We start from the raw sequence: 18213 nt of genomic DNA on the forward strand, positions 1-18213 counted from the left end.
ATTTCAAACTGTCCTAGCTATCTAAATGTGTGTCTGTTTTGGTTGTTTTTATTAACAGAATAGGTTTGCTAAGAGCAAAGGTTCTTTATTCAGAAATATTCTTGTAAGTTAATTGACTTGTTCAAGGTATACTGGTGAGGACTTAAGGGAAACAGAAAAAAGTCTTCTACAATGCATCACAAAACATTAGTAGCTGTACTGGGTCTATATTACAACATCGAACACTTAAAACAGTGAACGATGTTTCATCGACTCTATTTCAGCAAAACCTGAAAATGTCGATACCTCAGAACAGGGATTTCTTTCCTAGGGTAAGAAATTGCTGTTCCAACCAAAAAAAAAAAAAAAAAAAAAAAAAAACAAAACAGTAAACATTTCCAAACACATACACACTTGCCTTAATCCTAATTCTACCCCCCCACCAAAACAAAGTAAACAGCTGAAAACACATATGCACGTAACTCAACCATACATCTAACGCAAAAAAAAAGTAAACAGTTTAAAACATATGCACTTACCTTAACGCGCACCCTAGCCTTAAGATTAGTAACTGTTGCACATTTACGTAAACAGTTCCAAACACATACACACTTACCTTAAGCCTAATTCTCCCCCCCAAAAAACAAAGTAAACAGCTTAAAACACATATGCACTTAACTCAACCGTACATCTAACGCAAAAAAAAATGTAAACAGTTTAAAACATATGCACTTATCTTAACCCACACCCTAACCCTAAGGTCAGTAACTGTTGCACATTTACACTCGGGAGCTATACGGATAAGGATTTCCTTATAAGCGATAAGGAAATCTCTAAGACCAAACTACAGTGCAGAACACAGCAAAGCAACAAAGCGGTCAAGCGACTTCTTTCCCAGAAAAAGAATTCACTGAACAGCTGCTTCGTTGTTTTGCCTGTTCGCTGTTTAGGTGTTGATGAAAATGCATTCAACGAAATGCATTTTTGTTCTAATAGGAATCTGCTGTACTATACTGTTGTGTAAACATACACTAAGATAATTATATAGATGGTTATTGCCTGGTCACTAATCATAACCAGTTTGTTATGTGTTCAAGAAATGCATTTGAACAAATTCATATCAACAGTAAGGCTCAGGGGAAGAATTTCTCGCAATTGATTACAGCAACATATAAACTGCTATTATAAGTGGCCACTCAGTTATTATGTTTTATAACACCTGTTTATTTTTTAAGCAAGTGAAAGTAACTGTGGTTGGAATATTAGTGATCATTTTTAAGGATGCAGACATTATTTAAGCTTGTTATTGTGAGGTTCTTGCATAAACAAAAAATAACAGCAATTATGATATAAAAGACTGGGCTCCCTGTTATGAATGTGAGAATCAATAATGCAAGTCCTGTAAGCACAGAAAATAAATTCTGATTATATCACCTAAATAACAGCTTCTGAAATTTGCTAGTACATAACAAAAGTGTTTTTGCAGGGAGTCCACCTTCTGCGCCTCTCCTAACTATATATATATATATATATATATATCTATATATATATATATATATATATATATATATATATATATATATATATATATATAAACTCTGAGGTGACTGTACTTTTCAGTAGGGGGTAACACTCTGAAGTAATACAACTATAGGCTTACTATGTCCACTGAGATCTCCACAACAGACATGTCATTCTGTGAATCACAATTACAGTCCCTCAAATTATGACAAACACTACAAATCTTACCATAACCAACTTATTTACTTAATTTTTGAGTGCAATAAAGGCACACCATATACTACAAGTTCATAATAGCTAACTTGCAGAGCAATAATGCGTATATGTATTCATTTGTTTTCCTAAACTTACTTGTCCTACTGAGGTCAGCATGACAGCAGGTTGAACTGGGTAGATTTGACTGACCTTGCTGCAGCACACCCTCCAGTTCATACTGATAGAACCCCAGATGTTCCCAGGCAAAATGAGTGGTATGACTCCTCCAAAGTGTCCTAGGCCTACTCTGGGGTCTCTTTTTAGTCAGCCATAGCTGGTACACTTTTCATGGGACGTGTTAAGGGCCCATCTTCATAAAGGGCACAAATCATCTCAACCGACACTTTTCAGCATGAAGGCAATGTGACCACTCTGAGATTCTGGTGTACTGAGTTCCTCACTGTGTTACAGACAATGAGGCCACAGCCCTTTGAATAAACTGCCTACCTGAAGCACATGGTTGCAGTTGAGGAAGAGGACATTGGTGGACTAGTAAATTAAGATCTCTGTCCCCTGACACAGTTCTTACTCCACCACCAACATTCACTACTGAGTCTGCAGTACTACTGCTGCACCCATTTACTGGTAAACCTCCTAGTCCTATCAGCCTTCACTCCTGAAAGAGTCCTCAACGTATTTAAACTACTGCACCTCAGGTATTTGTTTGCACCTTGTAACTAATAATAGCAAAACATTGCAAGTCCACAGAAACGGTTTATTCACACAAAAACTACAGGTTAAGCGCTTTCATCAAATAGTATGACTTCATCAGAACAAGTGATTTGAAAAATTTAAAACTTAAACAGTAACCAGTTTAAATTCATTGGTTAAAAAACTAACCAGTCATACATCATACATACCAGTTCTCATGAATAATGAAATATTAAAATACAAATGTTGAATAATTAATTGATTAATCAAATACTTGAATCTTAAAAACACATATATACTATATGCTATACAGATGAATAAACAAGTAAAAGAATGAAAGTATTGCACATTTAAAATATTTGCAACATAATTTGAATACAAGTTACTTCACTGGCCGTAAGGCCAGTGAATTATACTAAATCTGCCTTCTCTTTCAATATAGGCATAATAGAAAGATGTTCATTAATACCTGGCGGGTGGTCAGCAGCTAATCTAAGTTGCCACATCAACTCTTTTTTGTTCAACATGTTTTGCCAGTCACCACCCCTCACATCCACTGTAACAAAATCCAAAATTCCAAACTTAAAACAACTAAAATTCCTATACAAAATACTATGTTTATATAAAGCATTAGTATTTTTTCCACTCTTCATATCATAAAGATGCTCATATATCCTGTTCTTCAGCATCCTTTCTGTCTTTCCAACATAAAACGAAGTGCAAGTATTACACTTAGCAAGGTATACTAATTTGCTGGAATGACAGTTACCATTTTTCAAAAAAATATGACTTCTATTAGAGTTGTTAATAATCATGTCAGGTTCTAACATTATATATGAACAGTAGTGACATCTACCACAAGGCTTGCCACCATATGAATTCCTTTGTTTTTCATTGGAAGTTCTGGTGACTTCCACCAATGATTTAATATTACTACCTACTTTGGTAGAAAAAATGGGTTTATCACCAAGAATACAAATGATTTCAGGATTAGTTCTAAAAATGTTCCAATTTTTTACCAAAGTTGTTTTCACTTGGGAATACAGGGGACTAAACTGCACTACACATGCCTGTTGAAAAATTAGTAGTATTCTGGGTATTACCGTTATTGACTATATCATCAGGTTTATAATCACTAGAACCCAGTAAAGGTTTGTAAAGGGTACCCCATTTATTAGCAACCTCTTCAAGTACTGGATCAATAAAATAACCCGGATAGCCTCTCTCAAGAAACATGGTTCTTAATTTCTGGAACTCCAGTATTACATCTTTCTTTGTGGTAGTCATTCTAGCTATTCTTACTGCCTGGCCCTTTACAATGCTTTTTTTTTTGGTAAATAAGGTGATGACTAGTATAATGTAAATATGCATTGCAAAAAGTGTTTTTTCAGTAGATTTTGGAGTGAAAACTGTTTTGTTTTTTGAAAATATGAACATCAAGAAAATTGATTTCCTGTTGAAAAGTAAACTTCAAATAGCATGTAGTCTGATTTATATATTCCAAAAATTCTGGAATTTCTATTACATCTCCTTTCCACACAATAAAAATATCATCCAAAAATCTACCGTAATATGCAATGCATGGAAGAAATTTCATATTAGATTGAAAAATATATTTTTGTTCCCATCCCAAAAGAACCAAGTTGGCATATAAAGGGGCACAGGCAGCACCCATAGCAACTCCTTGTAATTGTTTGAAATATTCACCACCAAAACATATATAATTATTCTTCAGAATCAGACTCATTAGTTCACATAAAAGTAACACCTCGTCAGATTTTAAAGAGGAATAAGAAAAAAGAACTTCCTCGAAAAGATTTAACCCTTCCATCTTCAGAATACAAGAAAAAAGATCTTGTACGTCAGTAGTAAGAAACCAACAGCCAGTAGACCAAAGGTCCTGCTTAATTTGACCTAAAAAATTCCATGAGTCTTTTAATAAATGTGGAAATTTGTTCATAATATGTTTCAATTTTTTATCCACATAAACTGCTAAATTATGCGTCTTGGAACCAGCGGCAGCAAATACAGGTCTAAATGGTGGCTTTTTAAGATTTTTGTGCACCTTCGGAATTCTGAAAATGGTGGGTATCTTAGGAAATTTGTTTAATAGGAAGTTATATTCTTCCTTGGAAATTCTCTGATCTATCAAATATTCATATAAATAACTATCCAATCTACGGTAGGAGATGTTAATTTCATTTTTAGAGCATGAGGAATATCTACCCTCCTGAAATAGTATATTTTGCATATCATTGTTATATTGTTCTAAACTGTAGATAACCACTCTTCCCCCTTTATCAGGTGTCATACTATTTGATGAAAGCGCTTAACCTGTAGTTTTTGTGTGAATAAACCGTTTCTGTGGACTCGCAAAGTTGTGCTATTATTAGTTACTTGGTTTAATTTTAGCACTTGGGCGCCAACTGTTTGGACTTTGTTGTTATTTGGTGTTGTTGCTATGGGGTCCCCAGATTCGTTCATGCTCTCTCCTATTTTGGATTCTGGACAGCCGGAGATCTTAGCCTTGAAGAAGGAAGTGGCTGACCTTAAGGGAGAGCTCACTAAATTAATTGAATTATTTACGCAAAGTAAAAAGGACTCTGACATTTTTCTTTCTCTTTCTCCTTCTACCCCTGAAAGTCTTAAAAGGGGAAATGATATTGTCAAGAATAATGTGAATTCTAGTATGCATAGGGAACATGCTGGGTATAGCCACCTTAAGGGACCGCGTGACATCACCACGTTGGCGCAAATCCATGATGAAGGTGAAAGAAATTGTTCTACATCTAACGCCAGTCATAGTATTCATTTGGAAGGTGAACAGGGCGTTTTTCATTCTAAACGTCCTTTTAAAAGTAATTGTGCTGTGCAGTTCGAAGCAGAGATCGAGTCAGCGCTTGTAGAGACTAACAGTCACAATGCACGATGCCAGGAGCGTGAATTTTCTAATTCTAAATCAGGTACTGTTTCTAAGTCTTTGGTTGATAAAACTGGTACCACCTACGACTTCAGTAGTAGTAACCAACCCCTCTTTGGTAAAGGTGGCGTAAATAAAGAATATTTGTATGACAATTGTTCCTGCAATGATAAAAACAGGCTTATTCCAAGTCGTTTTGTTAATAACAACAATGAACTGTGTGAAGAAAGACGTCATGTTAACAGCAGTTCAAGGGGAACAATTCACACTGATAATGAAAATGTCTATGTTAAAAATAACATTGATAGTTATGGCCAAGTTAATACAGAGACATTTTTCTTTTCAAGAAATTGGTTACAAACTTTGTAAATCTAATTCTGGACACATAAATACTGAGCATGTGGATTATACATCTTTAAGGGAAATGATTTATGCATTTGAAAAGAAATTGTTTAAATTTAAATTATGTGAAATGGAAATTTATTATCTAAATGAATGTATCAAACAGGAGTTGGTACCACAAGGGTTAAGGGTCTTCAAGTTCCCTTATGGTATTTACTACGATGGTGGGATTGTAAAAAGTTTTTCTGAAATGTTTGACAAGTGGGGATTAGAATTGTTGGCTAAAACTGTGGTAGTTTATGAGTCTATGATTAATACATTAAGGGAAGAAGTGAATATATTAAATGAAAAAATTAACACTGATTTATTATTTTCACAATATGAAAATTTGTATAATAAAATTATCAGTAGGGTGGACCAAAAATGTGATAATATTTTTAAGAAAAAAGTTAAAAAGATGGAAAGGGATGATAAACAGTATAAGCAGGGTAAGGTCTACCCTACTGACAAACTGACTTTTTATATGCAACAACAGCATGAGTATGGTTCTGGTGGAGTGGAGAATAGAACTAAATCCAGTCTGAATATGAATGTTGAAATAGATGACAGTAATCATGGTGACAACGAGTCGGAATGTCTTGTTGACATGCAGGATTTTCCAATTCCCCGGCGCTCAGAAAGAATAGCCAAACGCAGACAAGGGACAAACAAGACCTACAGCAGGGTTGTGAAGCAGAATCACAACTACAACCAATGGTAGATGGTATAGTTCAGATTCAAAGTGTTGATAATATCAAATACAGTTTGGATGGTTTTAATATATATAATTATTCTAACTTTCCTATTACTAAAGAGCTATTTTCTCTGTTCTCTAAGGGGTTCAAGTTTGTTCCCACTCATGTGCCAGATATAGTTTCAGTTATGATTGATTTACAGCTATATCTTAGGAAGTTAAATTTGAACCTCATTTTTCAGATAAAATAAGTAAAGGTGAATCAAATAAAGTTTTAAAGAGAAATAGTATGTTTAACCCACCCCTACACCCCCTTATTATGGCATATGAGAAACTAGTTAAAGAAGATCTATATAAGACTTGGGGAGAAAAAAGGAAGGTGTTCAATAATCTGAATATTGATGAAAAAAACCTCCTGGAGAGTCTTAGACAAAATAAGGATATAAGAATCATGACACTTGATAAAGGGGGAGGAATGGTTATTTACAGTTTAGAAGAATATAACAATGATATGCAAAATATACTATTTCAGGAGGGTAGATATTCCTCATGCTCTAAAAATGAAATTAACATCTCCTACCAAAGATTGGATAGTTATTTATATGAATATTTGATAGATCAGAGAATTTCCAAGGAAGAATATAACTTCCTATTAAACAAATTTCCTAAGATACCGACCATTTTTGGAATTCTGAAGGTGCACAAAAATCTTAAAAAGCCACCATTTAGACCTGTAGTCGCTGCCGCTGGTTCCAAGATGCATAATTTAGCAGTTTATGTGGATAAAAAATTGAAACATATTATGAACAAATTTCCACATTTATTAAAAGACTCATGGGATTTTTTAGGTCAAATTAAGCAGGACCTTTGGTCTACTGGCTGTTGGTTTCTTACTATTGATGTACCAGATCTTTTTTCTTGTATTCCGAAGATGGAAGGGTTAAATCTTTTCGAGGAAGTTCTTTTTTCTTATTCCTCTTTAAAATCTGACGAGGTGTTACTTTTATGTGAACTAATGTGTCTGATTCTGGAGAATAATTATATATATTTTTGGTGGTGAATATTTCAAACAATTACAAGGAGTTGCTATGGGTGCTGCCTGTGTCCCTTTATATGCCAACTTGGTTCTTTTGGGATGGGAACAAAAATATATTTTTCAGTCTAATATGAAATTTCTTCCATACATTGCATATTACGGTAGATTTTTGGATGATATTTTTATTGTGTGGAAAGGAGATGTAGTAGAAATTCCAGAATTTTTGGAATATATAAATCAGACTACAAGCTATTTGAAGTTTACTTTTCAGTATGATCAACAGGAAATCAATTTTCTTGATGTTCAGATTTTCAAAAAACAAAACAGTTTTCACTCCAAAATCTACCGAAAAAACACTTTTTGCAATGCATATTTACATTATACTAGTGATCACCCTATTTACCAAAAAAGAAGCATTGTAAAGGGCCAGTCAGTAAGAATGGCTAGAATGACTACCACAAAGAAAGATGTAATACTGGAGTTCCAGAATGTAAGGACCATGTTTCTTGAGAGAGGCTATCCGGGTTATTTTATTGATCCAGTACTTGAAGAGGTTGCAAATAAATGGGGTACCCTTTACAAACCTTTACTGGATTCTAGTGATTATAAACCTGATGATATAGTCAATAAAGGTAGTACCCAGAATACTACTAATTTTCAACAGGCATGTGTAGTGCAGTTTAGTCCCCTGTATTCCCAAGTGAAAACAACTTTGGTAAAAAATTGGAACATTTTTAGAACTAATCCTGAAATAATTCATATTCTTGGTGATAAACCCATTTTTTCTACCAAAGTAGGTAGTAATATTAAATCATTGGTGGAAGTCACCAGAACTTCCAATGAAAAACAGAGGAATTCATGTGGTAGCAAGCCTTGTGGTAGATGTCACTACTGTTCATATATAATGTTAGAACCTGACATGATTATTAACAACTCTAATAGAAGTCATATTTTTTTGAAAAATGGTAACCGTCATTCCAGCAAATTAGTATACCTTGCTAAGTGTAATACTTGCACTTCATTTTATGTTGGAAAGACAGAAAGGATACTGAAGAATAGGATATATGAGCATCTTTATGATATGAAGAGTGGAAAAAATACTAATGCTTTATATAAACATAGTATTTTGTATAGGAATTTTAGTTGTTTTAAGTTTGGAATTTTGGATCTTGTCACAGTGGATGTGAGGGGTGGTGACTGGCAAAACATGTTGAACAAAAAAGAGTTGATGTGGCAACTTAGATTAGCTGCTGACCACCCGCCAGGTATTAATGAACATCTTTCTATTATGTCTATATTGAAAGAGAAGGCAGATTTAGTATAATTCACTGGCCTCACGGCCAGTGAAGTAACTTGTATTCAAATTATGTTGTAAATATTTTAAATGTGCAATACTTTCATTCTTTTACTTGTTTATTCATCTGTATAGCATATAGTATATATGTGTTTTTAAGATTCAAGTATTTGATTAATCAATTAATTATTCAACATTTGTATTTTAATATTTCATTATTCATGAGAACTGGTATGTATGATGTATGACTGGTTAGTTTTTTAACCAATGAATTTAAACTGGTTACTATTTAAGTTTTAAATTTTTCAAATCACTTGTTCTGATGAAGTCATACTATTTGATGAAAGCGCTTAACCTGTAGTTTTTGAGTGAATGAACCATTTCTGTGGACTCGCAACGTTGTGCTATTATTAGTTACTTGGTTTAATTTCAGCACTTGGGCGCCAACTGTTTGGAATTTGTTTGCACCTTATCATAGGATCATAGGAGTTTACTAGACTATCAACCCAGAGGTCATTTCAAGCCAAGCCAAGCCATTTCATCCCAATGTACATAGATATGCTAATCAATACCCAGGATTGTATTTAGTAATGACTGCCTATGTCTAGCAGGGTTGTGGGCACTATTCCCGGTAAGAATTTACAGTGCCTCATCCACTCATCCAGGTTCCTTTTGAACAGTGTCATAGAGGTGCTCTGCTTCACATGACTTGATAACTTATTCAAAAGACATGGTAGTAGCTGGGAGACAAATCCCATTTAAGTCACAGACCATATTTAGGTCCCTGGAATGAGTAGCTCAAGTCTTGTTTGATTTATGGATGTGCAGCAAGTTCATTAGGTTTGGGTCTGAGATTGTTCTGTAAGCCAGGCATAAGTCTCCCCGAAGAAGTCTATATGACACACCCTATAGTGATAGGGACTTTAGTCAGTCTGTGTAAGGCATTTGCTAGAGTCCCTTGATCTTCTTTGTTAGAAACCTCTGAAGTCTCTCAAATTGCTGTAGGTGTTTTGTATGGTACATGCCAAACTGGGCATTATACTCAATTATGGGCCTGATTAGTGACGAGTATAAAGGGGTTATGACCTCCTTTGCTCTAAAGGTGATGCCTTTACTAATCAAGTGTGTTACATAGAAAGCCTTCCATACTACAGTAGACACATGGTGGTCAAAATTAAGGTTGCAGTCAACTTGTGATCCCAGATCCCTTACCAGTTTGTAGGTACGTAGGGTATGTATTGTTGTTCATTTTATAATGTAAAGGGACATTGGTTTTGCCAAAGGGAATGATGATGTATTTCTTTGCATTCAGTTTGAGACCGTGACTAAGACACCAGTCATTGATCTGTGTAAGACCCTCCTGAAGTATACTGACATCATTTGGGGATTCAATAATTGCAAAAGTCAAAATGAGGCCAGCACCAAAGAGTGAATGTATATATAATTTAATATGGCATAATCAAAAGAATCAGACTGGTTTCGGCCCCATGGACTTCCTCAGTGATACAGCACTGACAAGTAATGAGCACTTTATACAGCATTCTTGATTAATCAATTAAGTAAGACAAACAAATATTTAAAGGCACAGTTTCCTAACAAGGGGTTTAATATATATATATATATATATATATATATATATATATATATATATATATACACATATATTCAACCAACTTTCAAATTCATTTACAGATGGTCATTCAAACCAGGGGAAAATTACCCCACTAATTTTATAATCCAACCCCTCTCTTTATTATTGAATATATCATGCCATCCTATTTTGCTGGATCTATCCCCCCATATTTTATCAATAATCGTGAAATGAAATTTGGCTGTTTTATGGTTTAACACATGTTTGTCAGACATTGATTTCTAATGTCACTATGATGTTCCGACATTCTAATCCAGAACGGTCTGGACGTCTGTCCCACATAAAAGATCAGAGCAAGAACAGGTGGCAAAATAGATCACCCAATCCGTTCCACAATTTCCAAAACATTTAATGTTATACACACTGCTGGCATTTTTGCTGGAAAATTCCTTGAATTTGAGCATATGTATACAAAATATGTTAAATCATATAACAGCCAAATTTCGTTTCATGATTATTGATAAAATATGGGGGGACAGATCCAACAAAATGGGATGGCATGGTATATTAAATAATAAAGAGAGGGGTTGGATTATAAAATTAGGGTGGTTATTTTCCCCTGGTTTGAATGACCATCTGTAAATGAATTTGAAAGTTGGTTGAATATATGTGTATGTATATATATTAAACCCCTTGTTAGGAAACTGTGCCTTTAAATGGGTCTACCTGACAACACTGATGCGCTAAAACACCAACGAAATCACCAACACAACAAAACCGAAAGTTCAGAAACACGAAACGTCACATACCCGACAAACCACAATCCCAACACTCAACAAAAAAAAAAAAAAAAATCCCCTGTCAAAAAGCACACACACAACACAAGCACACCAAAAACCTTACAAACCTACACTGAACCTTACCTACACAACTATCTATGCACTAACCTTAACCCAAACCCTAACCCTAAGGTCCGTCACTATCGTCACTACCGCACCCTAACCCTAACTCACTTAACTCGCCCCTATCCCTAACGTCTATCACTATCGCACACTCACCTGACCCGCGCCCTAACCCTAACTCACTTAACTCACCCCTAACCCTACAGACCGTCGCTATCGCACACTTACCTTACCCACACACTGACCCTAACGTCCATCCCTATCGCACACTTACTATTACATGTCGGTGTTCTCAGCATCAGTATTCTCAACTGTCGGTCTTCTCTGTTGTTGATCTTCCAGTGTCAGTGTTCTCGTTGTCGGCGTTTTGAGATTTTGACGTTTTCAGGTAGACCCCTTTAAATACTTGTTTGTCTTACTTAATTGATTAATTAAGAATGCTATATAAAGTACTCATTACTTGTCAGTGCTGTATGACTGAGGAAGGCCATGGGGCCGAAACTGGTCTGATTCTTTTGGTTATGCCATATTAAATTATATATACATTCACCCTTTGGTGCTGGCCTCATTTTGACATTTACATTTGTTTTTATGGACTTTTGCACCTGCCTTATGCGCGAGTACGTTGTGTTGGATTCAATAATTGCACCTAGTTTGCAGTTGTCCACAAACTTGGTTAGCCACAACCCCTTAGTTTTGGCCTGAACTTCTGAGAAGTATATACCAAACAGTAGGGGGCCCAGCACTGACCCTTGTGGCACCCCACTGGTAACAGGTCTGCTGGTTGATGTGGGGTCACCCACTTTGATAGTGTGTGTCTGGTTTGTGAGCCAGTTGGCAACCCACCTTACAACAAAGGGGTTTACATTCAGTTTGCTAAGTTTATTGGTAATGTCTGAGTGTGGGATTGTGTCGAAAGCTTTTGCCAAATCGAGGTATGCTGTGTGTACAGATTTGTCCTTGTTAATGCCCTGGTCACATTTTCGAAGAAATCCACCAGATTTAACAGGCAGGATATGCCCCTGATGAAGCCAAATCAGGTTGCATCCAAGGTTTGGAGGATTCCTTTGTCTTTATTTATGAGGTCCATAATAATATGTTCCATGGCCTTACACATCAGGCTGGTCAGACTTATGGGTCTATAATTCCCCTGGTCAGTTGCTAGACCACCTTTGTGGAGGGGAATAACTGTTGCTGTTCTCAGTTCCGCAGGAACAAAGCCTGTGATTAGGCTATGATTGAAAAGGGTACTTAATGGTGATGCTAGTTCATGTTTTAACCTGTTTAGAAGATAGTCTGGGATGCCATCTGGCCCCATAGAGGCTGTGTTGTTTGCCTTGGACAAGGCTTTAATGACCCTGCTCTTTAGATATGCAGGGTGGGGAGATGTTTGGGGCAAGGTTTGTGATACATTTGGAGGGGATAAGGGAGTGAAATTTTCACCAAATCTATCCGATAGCAGGTTTGCTATCTCTGCGGGGCAGTGTGCATGATACCATTAGTCACAAGGACAGCAACCCACTCTTTCAGGATGGCACCATGGCCTCTGATTTGGAGGTGCTGATTTTCATCCCATTTAGAGTATACTCAGTAATAAATCCCTTTAATACAAGATGGAAGTCATAGTGACCTATGGCTAGGATAATATCATCATCTGCAGACAATTAAAGTGTAGCCTTCACATCCCCAAACTGGATAAGCTTCAAACCATGAATGCATCTTGACAGTCCGCCCACAAAAAACAGAGACAGGAAGGCAGATGAGATAACATCCTTAGTGGAATCCTACAGTAACCCTGGGACCTTGTACAGCTGCAGCACTTTCCATAAAACATTTCAGGGTACCTGGCCATATATTTCCTTCAGATCCACAAAGCACATGTAGACAGCAATTCTAAACTCCCCAGACCCTCTCTAATGTCTGTGCAAGGACAAACAGCACATCCATTATTCCATAGTCAAAAATGGAATCTGCTTTCCTTCTCCTGAAATAAAAACATTAACTATTGAATAAATCTCATTTACAGCACCCTAGCATATGCTTTTCCTGGGAGGTTAAGGAATATGATACCTTTCCAATTGCAGGATACTCCCTCTTTCCCTTTGTGAAAATGGGAACCACTACTCCAGTTTGCCAGCTCAAAGGTACTGCCCCAGCCTTCAATACAACACGGACGATGTACATTAACGACAACACCCCCAACAATGCCCACTGCCTATAGCAATTGTGGTCATATCTCATGCACTCACACAGCCTTACCACACTGAAAATGTCTAATCACCATAGTGCCTTCAGCTACTGAAACTGATCTAGTTCTAACATCTGTTTTCTAGCACTGCCTCCTCAGAAGAAGATAAGTTCACAGGTTACAGGAGTTCCTCAAAATGTTTCTTGCTTCTCTCAACAATGTCCCCAGTCTAGGTCAGGATTTCGCCCTCTGAAAAGAGGTCAGACAATATCCTAACTTCCTTTCCTATGGCTTGCCAGACTCTCTTTGAGGGCAACAAAAAGTCATTTTCCATGGTCTTGCCAAACTTCTTCTTTACCTTGGCCTTCACTTTGGCTACTGCAACGCTTTCTGCTTTCTAGGTTTATCAGCAACTATCAGTGAGGTTTGGAAATTCTTCCCACTAGTAGTGCATGTAAGGCCTTCTTTTTTAATTTCCTAGCTTCTTCCATCTCTAGTTTCCACCAATGTGCCCTAGGATTACAACCAGAAGAAGCACTGACCACCTTTTAGTCACAGGTCTTTTCCATTAACTGTTAAAGTCTTGAATACAGTACATTTAGACTCCAGGTCCTTATCCTCCCCAGATATAGAGGAGAAGCTCTTCTGGAGGTATGAACAGAACTCATTGTAGGCAGAAGCTTCTGCTAGGGATTCCCAGGATATACTCCCTATGTCAAGGTTTCCTAGGTTTGCCCATTTTCTGCCACATCTGTCTGACCCATCTCAATACCAAACAGGGATCAGATAACAGCTCAGCACCTCTCTTGACCTGAGTGTCAAGCATATATGGCCCCAGTGTCTAATGACATAATTACAAAGTCAGTCATTAATTTTTGGCTTAAGGTGTTTTGGGAACATGTACATTTGTGAGAATCCTTGTTTTCAAATATGGTGTTGGTTATAGACATTCCATGCTCAGCAAGAAGTCCAAAAACAGTTCAGCATTGGGTTCATATCAGGCAAGCTGTTCTTCCCAGTCATGCCGCTCCAGATATCTCCAGCATTCCCCGCATGAGTGCCGAAGTCATTCATAGGACAAAGAATCTGTATGTGGCAACCATTGTTTCTAAGAAGGTTGACTATTCTGAGTAACTATTGGGTGCACATGCACAAAAACAGTTTTTCTTATTTCTGTCACAGTGCTTCTCATTTAGTGGTAGAAACTCCAAATGAGCAGTGCATAGTCAGGCCTGGGGGGACACCACTGGTCACCTTCTCTTTATATGAAGAGGCATCACCTACACAGGCAACATGCTTTCTGTCCTTGAGCCAGTTGGCTATCCATCTTACCACATAGGGATAAATATTTAGGGTCATTAGCCTATTAACAGTTCCTTCTTGTGGTATGGTGTGAAATGCCTTGGCCAGCTCAAGACTGGCTGCATAAACAGTATGCCTAGTGTCTACCACTTGAGTGGCTTTCTCAGAGAAGCTGACAAGATTTAGCAGGGATGGTCTACCTTTTATGAAGACAAATTATTGTGGGTCTAGCCTGATGAGTTTATTTTTATCTAGTTTTATGAGGTCAGTGATGATGAGTTCTATGGCTTTACAGATTGGCTCATAAGGGTGAAAGGTCTGTAGTTTACAAAGTCTGATGTGGGGCCACACTTGTGGAAGGCTATCACTACAGCAGTATGCCAGGATACAGGAACATATCCTGTATCTAGATATTGATTAAACAGTTTAAACAGGAGATCTGCAAGTGCATGTTTTAACACTATTAATTAGACAACTCAGTATTTTATCAGGACCCATGGAAGAAGTGCTTTTGGACTTTGAAAGCATATAAAGGACACGTTTCTTATTGAACCACTGTACTCATGTGTAAGCTCGCTCCTGCCCCTACTCCTATCCATTAATTTATGAGAAACTCATTGCCTAATAGCACCACTACACAAGACACAACAAACATGCATAGAACTAAAACTCTAATCCTAACTCATGAAAACTCACACATACAAAGACTAACCCCAGCACACACACATACAAACACCACTAAAGCTATCCCCTTACCTAGCCCTTACTCTAAACTTAATCCACAAACACAAGCACACATACTCCCATCCCATTCATGCTGACACTAAGCATGAAAACTTCCTGTGTTTTAGATCCCTACCAATTGACAAAATGTCTGTTTGATCAACCTCATCCCCAAAAACACTGTTGGCACACTGGCAAATCCACAGGGAACCTAAGGGTAGTCAGTTCCGAGGGACTGGATAGCTGACCCTCTCCTTACCACCTAACTCTCATTGTGAGGGGAATGAATGGGCCAGTAGGGCTTCTTGAACAGGAATGAATGGGCTAAAGGCCCCTCACATTTTGTGGGGACACCACAGCTCCTAGGCCCCAAGAACTGAATAGGCTACGTGATGTATAATGTTTGTAAGTGTGAAATTGTTAATATGGTTTGATGACTTTTATATAAATGTAAGTTTGTCTATCTCACAAGTGATAATAATTAAAGATGTTTTATAAAAAAGGATTGAATGGGTCATCTGGGTGCAGATAGTGAAGCCGTCATCAGGCCCCCTCAGGTAGTGCAGGGAGGTGTTATAAAAGGACCCCCCACATGATGTATTTAATATAATCGACTCCGAAAATGCTGAACCTTGGGGGAAGGAAGCATTCACCTGCATTGACCTCTGACCAGCAGTGTATAGTTTCACCTAGTTGTACATTTTTGCAGATCTCTTTTAGATTTTTTTTGTACATGTCAGAAATTCACTAAGCATTTGAGATGACTCATATTAAAAGTGATATTTTGTATGGTTATCTGATCAAGCTGACCTTGAGTCTACGTGAAGACATGTGAGTGACAAGAGCGCGTACTCGTTCCAGCTCAGCAGCAGCTTCCTCGTACAGTGCCCGTGATTTTGCATAGCTTTCTTGTTCGTTTTTTAGGGAGCTTTTTGCATTAGCCATGTTCAACAGTTCCAAGCCAAGGGCATCATTTTTAGAAACCTGGAATGGATAGAAAATAGAGAACTCTTGTTGGGTATATGAACATAGAAGTGTATGAGAACACATGTCATTAACAACACCAGGCTGCCAGAGATATAAAAACCCTACTTTTTGGTGCAATGTTTATTGACCATGATAAAAAAACAACCCTGGTAGCTCTCATAAGAAAGAATGAAGCCCATTAGCTAAAATGTGACCCTAAATTAAAAAAAAAAAAAAACAATTATAGTTTCTTATAACAAAAAATAACAGAAATTATAAGCAGCATAGCAAGCTTATAACAGAAAGCCATTACACTCACTGTAAATCCCAAATAGTAAGAACCCTGACAAGTGTACTGTCTCTCTCCTTTACTAGCTTACTAACATATTCCCTCATATGTAATATGCAATTTAAAAAAGGAAATGAAAATCATGTAAACAAGCAGAAGTACACAAAAGTTACTGCTATCCCAAGACAGCTACCACAATGCCTAAGAAGACTGACAAGATGAAAGCCTTGTTACTTCCACTTGTTGTGTCTTTCAGCTTTTCCCGGTTAGGGGTTCCCACAGCAGAACTCCGGTCCGCTAATGACTGGTAGTTGATTTTTATGTGCCAAGTTACCAGCCCTGATGCACAACCTTCAACGAAGGTATGCCCATTCACATATGTCTCCACGCAGAAGACGCTCTAGCTGAGAATCGAACCGGACAGCGACTTACTGTGAGGTGACAACGCTACCGCAGCACCACCACCGTGGGTCTTTTATACTCCAAAATTAAAAAAGCCTGCCAACTTCTATATTGCCAAACAGCCTTGATATGACAGAAACTGCTAAAGTTTCCATTTTGACAAATAAACACTAAATAAGTTTAATAGCTTAAATATCACAGCAATGTGTATACAATCCAATAAGTGTGGGGTAAGCTAGTAAAGGAGACATTATTGTTATTTTTCTTAATTCATATTCTAAAGAGATTGCAACTACATGTCCTTTAAAACCTGCACAATGTTTAATAGTTTTATCACCAAATTTATTTTAACTAAAATTACTACACCTGCCAATCTTGATGAATGATAATTATTATAAATACAAAACTTAATGTCATTAATGTGGTCTTCTGCAATAAAAAAAACTTCAGAGCATTTTTAAATGTTTTTATTGGATTTTCAATTTGCAAAATAATCACAATATTTACAGTCAGAGATGTATGAATATAATAAATGAAACATTTTCAACTAAACCTCAGACACAAAAGAAAAAAAAATAGCTATTTACAGGAGTGTCCATTAACCATCAAGTCATTCAAGTTATTCTTCTTCCAGCTTTTCCCGGTACAGCAGATCACCTGTCCACTCATAATTGGCAGTGGGGTTTTATGGTGTCAAGTTGCCAGCCCAGTGCTCAACCTTCCATAGAAGGCACACACATGCACATACTCACACCTAGGGCCAATTTAGAGTGTCCAATCCACCTACAGCATGTCTTTGGGATGTGGGAGGAAACCGGAGCAACCGGAGAAAACCCATGCAACCACAGGGAGGACATGCAGACTGCACATAAGGCACCCCAGCTGAGGATTGAACTGGAGAACCTCTTGCTGTGAGGTGGCAATGCTAACCGCTCCACCACTGCGATCACCCAAATCATTCAAGTTATTATACATTACATTAAATCTAAAATGCAGTTATTTTTTCTTGTCAGGCAGATCTCTAAGTTTTGTCCATACATTGTAGCAAGAGGTACTCCTGGTTGTTCTTAAGTAAGTAAGTAAGAAAGTAAACTTTATTGTCATTCAGACCGTACAACC

The 18213-nt window shown here is 37.2% G+C and overlaps 1 protein-coding gene across 1 annotated transcript in view; it reads right to left on the reverse strand.

Moving 5' to 3' along the window:
- The window catches only part of CCDC78 (coiled-coil domain containing 78), a 739645-nt gene that overhangs the window by 328301 nt on the left and 393131 nt on the right, over window positions 1–18213 (reverse strand). The window contains exon 12 of the mRNA XM_044089297.1: window positions 16248–16421. Within this exon, the coding sequence (XP_043945232.1) occupies window positions 16248–16421 (174 nt within the window). The remainder of the gene's footprint in view (window positions 1–16247; window positions 16422–18213) is intronic.

The sequence above is a fragment of the Protopterus annectens genome, chromosome 12.part0, assembly GCF_019279795.1.
Source record: "Protopterus annectens isolate FY-2018-M chromosome 12.part0, PAN1.0, whole genome shotgun sequence".
Classification (NCBI taxonomy): Eukaryota; Metazoa; Chordata; order Ceratodontiformes; family Protopteridae; genus Protopterus; species Protopterus annectens.